This window comes from Coffea arabica, chromosome 7e (assembly GCF_036785885.1).
Source record: "Coffea arabica cultivar ET-39 chromosome 7e, Coffea Arabica ET-39 HiFi, whole genome shotgun sequence".
Lineage (NCBI taxonomy): Eukaryota > Viridiplantae > Streptophyta > Magnoliopsida > Gentianales > Rubiaceae > Coffea > Coffea arabica.
This window is the reverse complement of record NC_092323.1, coordinates 12185128-12193376: the sequence shown is the minus strand read 5'-3', so window position 1 is coordinate 12193376 and position 8249 is coordinate 12185128. Positions and strand designations below refer to the sequence as shown.

Genomic DNA, 8249 nt, shown 5'->3' with positions numbered 1-8249 from the left:
AAAATAGAAAGGAATCATACCATAATAGGGAAATGGGAGTATACAAATTCCCAGTTCATTACAGAAAATCGAGTGTGGAGTGTGATTTTACAATATTACAAGCCCAAGTGAAAGCCCACCTAAGAGTATATCCTCTACCCAACTTTAAAAACCCAAACGGCCCAATCCCTCGCCAGCCTCATCGAGCCCAGGATCAATCTTTAAGGCCTCGAGAAAAGCGGTCTTGGCTTCCTCCATCAGCCCTTTCATTTCGTAACACCGTCCGAGTAAGCAAAAAGCGTCAGCATTATCACAACTCAGCTTCACCGCTTCAACCAGGTCCGACACGGCCGAGTCAACTCGTCTCCTCCGATTGATGGCAATTTGCAACTCGGCCCTTTTGAACAACGCATCCCCTCTATCTTTCTCCGACAATCCCTTCACGACAGCCGGCGAGAGGGCCATGTCTAGCGACTTCAGGGCCGGGCCTTTATGGCCCATTATATCGAGGGCCACGGCTTTGAGAATATGAGCGGCTGGGTCTTTGGGCTGAATGGCTAGTGCTTTGTCGGCTTCCGTGGCGGCGGATTTAGCGAGGTTAAAAGCGGTGGATTTGTTGTTCTTGAATTGAACGGATCGGGCTCGGGCCAAGAATTGGGCCCCCGAAATGAAGTGGCGGTGAGCTTGGACGTTTGGCCGGGCTTTCGACCGGAGTTTACTTAGGGCTTGTTTGGGAAGGTGGTGCAGGAGGTAGAAGATGCATAGGGTGAAGATGAGGACAGCCAATTGGAGAGTGACATCTGTCCCCATCTGGCAATGTAGGCCTAGGCTTTCGAGGCTTAGTTGTGGGGACAGACCGACAGAGCGATGAGTTTGCTAGAGAAAGGAAGAGCAGAGACAATTGTTTAGCATTGTGTTTTTGGTGGACTGAAATGGCAAGGAACTGAGTTGTTCTATTTCTAAATCTACCCTTAATGTTTGTGGGATTTGCTTTTGGGCCCTTTTGCTATTATGGCCAGCTGAAGATTATGGCCAGCTAAAGAGATGTGAATTGTAAGAGTGCCAAAGGAAAGCTGGAAAAGAATTTCAGATTACGACATTAATAAAGTGTTTTGTATCAATTATTGAGAATTTTCCCTTCTGTTTTGTTGTTGTTGTTGTTATCTAAGATGAGTAATCTTTTTATTACACAGTAGACTTCTAGAGTTGGCTTTTTGACAAGGGCTATCTAGTCTAGAATAAAGGGGGGAAAATTCCCTGTAATAAATCGACATAAATTGATAAAAAGAAAGGCTTAAGAAAAAGTTTCAAATCAAGCTGCATCTTTCAAACAATTTTGTAATACTTGGACACAAAATTCTGTCTTGCAAGCATTAGTAGGGCCAAAAGTCATGGAGGCCAAGGAGAGGAGGAAGAGGAGGAGCTGATTTCACTTGTCGAAGTCAAATTGATTTAAACACAGTACTACTTTTTCTGCATTTATTTTGAGAATAATAATAATGTTTTGATTACGAAATAATACTAGTAACTGTACTGGGAATCAAATAATACCCTTTGATGTGAGGGCTCTGTTCTAGGTGTCAAAGTCCAGCTAGCAGACGAGGCATATGATGCAGGAGAATGTGCCTAGTATTCTGGTTTAAGAGGTGTAACTTTCTCCATGGCCAATGAATTTACTGCAAAGTTGTCCCGCGTTTGTTTACATTTCTGGAGCAGAAGAGAAGTTAAAAAAAAAAAAAAACTTTTTAGAATGAGATGCAGATTGCCTCTTCCAGGATTCAGTACCATCTGATTAGTTATCAAAATTTCTCATCATTTCAGAAAACTGCAACAAAAGGAAGTAAACGAGTATCTGTTGTTACACCAATTTCCTTTCCTCTGCATCATTTGGCTGCTATGCACTTCTTCTTTATCCTTGGCAAAGCAACCAACGACTTGGAAGAACATGTGAAAAACATAAAGGTTCCTCATTTGATGTTGCACAGCTGACATGAACAGCATTTAGTCACCATGAAAAGATATCAAACTAATTGAGGCTTCTATGTACAAAACAGCATTTGGGTTGGTTTTAGCAACTTCAGTAACCAACAGCATCAGTGGAATCAACAGCAGTAGATGACAGACACTGGTGCAGCATGAACCAAAACAAAGAGAATTTATTCCATTAGAAGCTCCATATGTCGATTAAGGTCCTTCAGATAAGTTGTACAGGAATATTCTTCCAAGTCACAAGCATCCAAGAGCAATGCTCTTCCCCCCATAGACTTCTGCTTCACTTCTAATGCTTCCTTTTCCCCTTTCAATAGTTGAACAACCTGGAAAAAGAACGTATCAACCTTCAACAATAATCATCCATTGCAGCCTTAAGTGGCAGACCCTTCTACTCGAGACAAAAAAAAAAAAAAGATTTACCCGCTTCATGCTGGGACGCAGACTGGGTAGGTGATGAATGCATGTTGAAGCCGTAAACATGGCACGGTTCATTTCGGCGGCATCATACTTACCTCCCAAACAAGGATCTGCTAGTTCTTTTGCATTATTCTTCTCCAGCAATGGTTTTGCCTGTATATGCGAATTCCAGGTATTAGGATTATGTTGAACCAACGTAGTAGGAAGATAAGTGAAATTAGTCAAAACAAGCTTAAGATGATATATTGATCTGCAGACATGTAAATCCTTGATCTGCAGACAAGCTTGAGATGTAAATCCTTGAAATCAAAGCTCATCTCGAATTCTTAGATTGTTAACATAAGACTAATTATGCTACCTACTCTCTGGATTTAATTAACTACAGGCCATATTGGCTAATCATCCTAAAAGAAACCATAACAAACATGGCATATGCTCAGAAAGTCGTAGCATATGTTGTTAAGAAATGCCCTTTCAGAGAAGAAACTATTCTAGACAACCTTACAAGGCTAAAAAAGTTGGAGACTAATTGGACCGTACCCACATCACAAGGCTTTGTCTAGATGAATCAACAGCACGGCGACCTGTTATGAGCTCCAGGAGTAGAACCCCAAATGCGAATACATCAGTCTTTTCGTGTACAATTCCGTGCATGAAATACTCTGGAGCCAAATATCTGCAACGAGATGGATAAACATATGATTGGCACTAGCAATGTATAACAGATTACTATATCCATATTTGAACCAATTAAGCTGATCTGCTGTACCCAAAGGTGCCTTCGATGGGAGAAACAACATGGTGAGCCCATTTCTCTGGAAGCCATTTTGCTAGTCCAAAATCAGATATCTGCAAATGCAAAGAAATGCGAGACAAATCATTCAACCCTATGCGAATCAACAGAAACAAGAAAATTTTCTTCGCCGTCATGATCAATACCTGAGGCTCGTAATCTTCGGCCAGTAATATATTCGATGCAGTAATGTCTCGATGGATTATGCGCCTCTGGCAGTCACAGTGGAGATACTGCAATCCTTCAGCTACCCCAACGGCCACCTTATACCTTGTCTTCCATTCCAAATTCTCTGCTGAACCTGGAGTACCGAATTTCTCTCCATTAGCCATAATACTGCATGATGAATTGTTAAATTACAATGCTCTATAATTCCAGAATTATGAATTCAGCAGTCTTTCGTGCCACAGAAACATTTAAAAACTCAAGTTTATAGGATTAGGTCTTCTTCTATATAATATACCTTTCCAGTTTCTGCCTACAATGGAGCAGGCCCACATATAAAATTCTTGGTATAGATACGGCTAGAATGCAGGAAAAAAATAAAATGTAAAAGGGAATTAAAGGCAAATAGATACAGCACCGTGCAGCACTGATGCCAGGCTGCCATGAGGAAGAAACTGAAGGACAAGATGCAAACCACTGTCGACACTGAAGCCAATTAACTTGGCTGCATTTGGGTGATTGATATGAGCAATTATCCCAAGCTCAGACAAGAAATCGCCAACTCTATCTTCATCATTCTTCTCTTTCTTGGTAATTCTTTTAACCGCAACAATTTGACCATCAGGTAAGAATCCTTTGTAAACTTCTGCATGTCCTCCTTTCCCAATCAACTTATCTGCCAAAATTTCGTGTCAAGTTATTATCAGAAATTAATTAGCAGGATTTCCACATTTCAGAGACCTGGTCACATGGATTATTATTCTAGTGGACCTATATGCTACTCAATCATTGTGGTTCAAGCAGGGCATTAATTTATTTACGTGACTCATCACTGAAAGCAATTAAAGATCATGGGCCATTCAAACGTCCTTTAATTGTAAGAATTTGTATATCTGTTACAAGATGTATACTGGCAAAATCCAGCAGCAAACAATTGACTAGTTGGTTTATGGGCATCGTCAATCGTGGTATAGATGTCCACATTTCTCAGCCCCCCTTGTCTTTTTAACTTGCCCATCTAGCATTAGAACAAGGCTTGAAATACAATACTTAGTGAACATCTAGGGGACCAAAAGGGTACGATATCCTGTATTACTCCATCAACATCAGAAGAATAGTTTATGGCTGCTGTCTCTCCCTTAATTCTTTAAACAATTCTGCTTTGATGTTGAATTCTTTTTTATCAAAAAATCAGGAAATTTCTCGCCATGCCGGGCAAGGAATGGCAATGGAACATTTCCTTTTACATCTCAATCTACAATATAAAGACTAAATTTGTCAGCAATAATTTTACCCCAAAAAAAAAAATTATACTGACTTGGGCAGTTAACAGTATTGGACAAGTTTGGACACTTACTGCAGACCGCAGTCCATTTAGATTTTTCAATCATAAATAATGCAAAAATGGTCAGCAATAGTGGTCCGGGGTCTGGTCCCAGTATCACACTTTCTCATTTGTGTGCATCAAAATTTCGACAAGTCAAAAAGTCTGCAGCTGCTGCAATAGTCTCTTCAAGCACAGTTTCTTTTTGACTACTTTAGTTGGGTGCTTATATACCAACTCAAAAAATAAGGGGCGTAGTTAACTGCGCATGCCACCACAAATATTCAAATTAGACATGATGTTTTATGATTCTGTGATTTTTTGTCTTCAGAACTAGTATTAAAAAAAATGAACTTGTGAAATGCCTTGGAGCAAAATACTACCGTTTTCCAAACAAATGTTTAGTTTATACTCTCATTCACCTCTTTCTGCAATATTTTGGTGGTTGTCCCAGCTCTCAAAAGGGATGAAAAAACAGCAAGAAAAAGAAAAAGAAAAGAAGGTTAAGTATCAGCCGTCCTAAAAAAAATGGACGGAATATAAAAGAATATCCTTTAACAAAGAATCAACCATGTCTTTTGAAACCTCAAAGGAATAAAAGAATCCCATTACATGAGCATGCAAGAATCAAAATTTGTTATCTTATCTTTGATGGATCAGTTTAAACTTTCAAGCCCCTCATGTTATTCATTCCCCACGGCAGAGTTTCAGCTGTTCCAGTTACGATATAAATCATGACATACTTTATAGCTCAACACATAATCCTAAGACTCCAACTTGCTCCAGAAGATGTACTCTCAGCCTCATATATCAGGCTAAACAGAAAAACGATAAAGAAAAGAGAGGTGAGCAAAAGGCACGGTTTAAAGTTATTTGCCTGCAACGTATAATTATATGTAAAAACAAACAAGGAACAGGGCATTCAGAAAAACCATATGAGGATGGAAATAAGCATTAAACTTGAGTTGTTACCAGAGCTAAAATTATCAGTGGATTCAGCCAGTTCCTGATAGCTAAAATTCCTCCAAGATGGTTTAGGCACAATCATATCTCCACAGTCAATGCTTTCCTCAGCACTACAGTTCCTGCCCAGCTTTCTCCTCCCACTTTTCTTCGTAAATTCTTGTCCAACCCACAACAATGGAACTACCGAAAACCTCCTTACTGATCTTTTCTTAAAATTATCAAACAAATTCTTCCACTGCACAACATGGCCATCCTTGCTGGAACCACCTGTGCCTCCCTCAACTGCTGCTTCTGATTTTTCATCTAAAGATGAGGAACCAAAGCTCCTGCTCCTTTCCCCGCTGCTGATGCTGCTTTGATCAGAATCTGAAGAACCTGATGTGGGAATTTCCAGTACACCTCTTGGTGATGCTGCTTGCTCATCAATGAGATATCCCTTTATTTTCTTATACATCATTGATTCTTCTGCTTCCTCTGTTTCTTGATTTTCTCCATCCTGTTTGGCGGCATCTTCTTTTACTTCCATTTGTGAGTTTGCTTGGTCTTCCTTTTCCATATAAGTTCCACCTAAAGAATTATAACTTCCCACAAAAAAATCCCATCTCAAAAAATGATTGAAATGATCAAAATATCACACATTCTCATTAACCTTTTCCAAACAAAGATAAAGACACGTGCTCTTATAGCTATCTAGGGAAAAGAAGAGGAGATTAGATTACTTACCATCCATGAAAATTTGTTAAGATGAGCCAAATAGGATTTTTTTTCGTTGTCTCAAATATAAATCAAAAGGCTTTCAATTCAATTTCATGTGGTGTCTGAACAATTTTCTTCCTCTTTTTTTTTTCTCTTTTCTGGTTACATAATGGAAATATGAATGAAGGCCACGAAGATTTTAAATTTGAGCCATCATGGAATGTGACCTCTCTCTCTCTCTTTCTTCTTCTTGAAAAAGAAGGAACGGAAGAAAGAGAGAGAGGAAGAGAAAGAGAAAGGGGGACAGAAAGCAAGGAAGTTGGAAACGAAGAAGGAGAGAATTGGAGATGGAATATCTTGTGGAGGTTGTTATTCTTTGAGCAAGAGAAAGAAGAAGAGGAAGAAGAGAGAGGACTTATCAGAGAGGGAAAACCTCAAAAACACAAAACCACCTTTGCGGTGTTAATGGACTATATTGCTAGACATATTTATAAACAACTTCAAAACAAAACAAAAAAAAGGAAAAAGCAAAATCGGACTACATTGCTAGACATATTTATAAACAACTTCAAAACAAAGAAAGAAAAAGGAAAAAGGAAAATCCAAATCATGCTCACTTTTAACTTTGCAGTAATAATTAGGGGTGGCTATGGTTCGTATTTGAACCGGAATTGGGTCGGAACCGTCCCAGTGGTTTGTTGAACCGCAATCCGAAGCAGATTTTGGAAATTGGAATCGAAATCATAACCATGACTAAAGATTCGGATTTAAGTTCACCAAAAATTTGAATGATAATTGGAACCAACAGTTTACGATCCGTTTAAATTGTATAAAAAAATATTTACTACCTAAACTTATTTAGGTTGTTTAGAGTTCAATATCAATAGTTAGCACATAATATCAGTAATTTCAATCATAAATCAATAATTCATTATCCTATTTCATTAGTAAGTTTATACCTCACGACTAATCTAATCTAAATTTAAGTCCAATTCGATCTAATCAACAATGAGATATTTTTTTTTCCATAAAATTTCCATTATTTTTCTTTTTCCTTGCACATAATAACACAATAAAGTTCTTTTTTCTTAATATTCATTGTCATATTTTCTTGAAATCAATTTAGTAACAACAAGTATTTAAACATAACCAAAAGAGCTAAAACTATAATCGAAAGAAATCGAAACCAGAAGTTCAAGAACCACAACTATAATAACCGTCCCTATAAAGGTCATTTTAGATTTTATCTTTTGGAAGAATCGGAATCATAGGTATGTTTAGTAATTATATAGGGAGATTTTACATTTCCTTTTAGGATATCATCTTCATAAGTGAAAATTCACCGTTGGATGGTGAAAGAAGTGTTATTGACCCTTAGATTAAACATTGTTATATTTTTAAATTTTAAATTATTATCTTTAGTGAAAGATACAAATTGAAAGAGTAGTATCAAAAGGGATCATAGAAATTTTCAATAATATAATGAAGTCATAATCTAATCAAACCTTAACACAAATATTAGTGCTAAAATAGTTTGATAAAATGTCTGCCGTTGCTTATTACAGTCGTGATTGTTGGCGCAACTACCGCTACTAATACAGGCACATAAAAGAGCGATAACGAACCCAACCAACGGATGTAATTATCGGGGTATAATCAAGGTTATTATGGGCATTTTACAGGGAAAATCTTCTTTTGATGTCATACTCTAGCTTAGATTTTAGGTTGCTTTGGAAAAATCAATTCAATGTAAGTACTCAAACTTCTATATGTCAACTTTTGGCGCCACCTTTGATTTTAATTTATAGTAGTAATCATGTTTAGAAGTTGGAGAAAGAAGGAAAACCATTTCCAAGAATAATTTCATGTTTGAAGATCATTTTTTGGTTTTTGTCTCCTCTTTGAGGTGAAAAGAGA

At 37.8% G+C, this 8249-nt stretch overlaps 2 protein-coding genes across 3 annotated transcripts; both read right to left on the bottom strand.

The window, feature by feature from the left end:
- On the bottom strand, positions 1-917 carry LOC113701684 (uncharacterized). Its single transcript, XM_027222446.2, has one exon. The coding sequence runs from the start codon at positions 787-789 to the stop codon at positions 145-147; it is 645 nt and encodes a 214-aa protein (XP_027078247.1). The 5' UTR covers positions 790-917; the 3' UTR covers positions 1-144.
- Positions 918-1771: 854 nt separating this feature from the next.
- Positions 1772-6793, bottom strand: LOC113701683 (receptor-like cytosolic serine/threonine-protein kinase RBK1). 2 transcript variants are annotated; one of them, XM_027222445.2, is made up of 8 exons: positions 6360-6793; positions 5643-6217; positions 3822-4022; positions 3328-3482; positions 3158-3237; positions 2929-3064; positions 2392-2541; positions 1772-2294 (listed from the first exon to the last, which is right to left on the bottom strand). In XM_027222445.2, the coding sequence occupies exons 2-8, from the start codon at positions 6190-6192 to the stop codon at positions 2136-2138; spliced, it is 1431 nt and encodes a 476-aa protein (XP_027078246.1). In that variant the 5' UTR covers positions 6193-6217; positions 6360-6793; the 3' UTR covers positions 1772-2135. The 2 variants fall into 2 exon arrangements, with proteins under 2 accessions (XP_027078246.1, XP_027078245.1); XM_027222444.2 differs by having other exon boundaries at positions 3765-4022; positions 6360-6500.
- Between the last annotated feature and the right edge of the window lie 1456 nt (positions 6794-8249).

Bases quoted from the DNA above. Each gene is read 5' to 3' on its own strand.
- LOC113701684 (XM_027222446.2), bottom strand. From the start codon at position 789: ATGGGGACAGATGTCACTCTCCAATTGGCTGTCCTCATCTTCACCCTA.
- LOC113701683 (XM_027222444.2), bottom strand. From the start codon at position 6,192: ATGGAAAAGGAAGACCAAGCAAACTCACAAATGGAAGTAAAAGAAGAT. The intron at 3,483-3,764 runs GTGCTGTATCTA...TCGGTACTCCAG, and splicing joins CCTGGCATCAGTGCTGCACG to GTTCAGCAGAGAATTTGGAA. The intron at 2,295-2,391 runs GTAAATCTTTTT...TTCTTTTTCCAG, and splicing joins TGCGTCCCAGCATGAAGCGG to GTTGTTCAACTATTGAAAGG.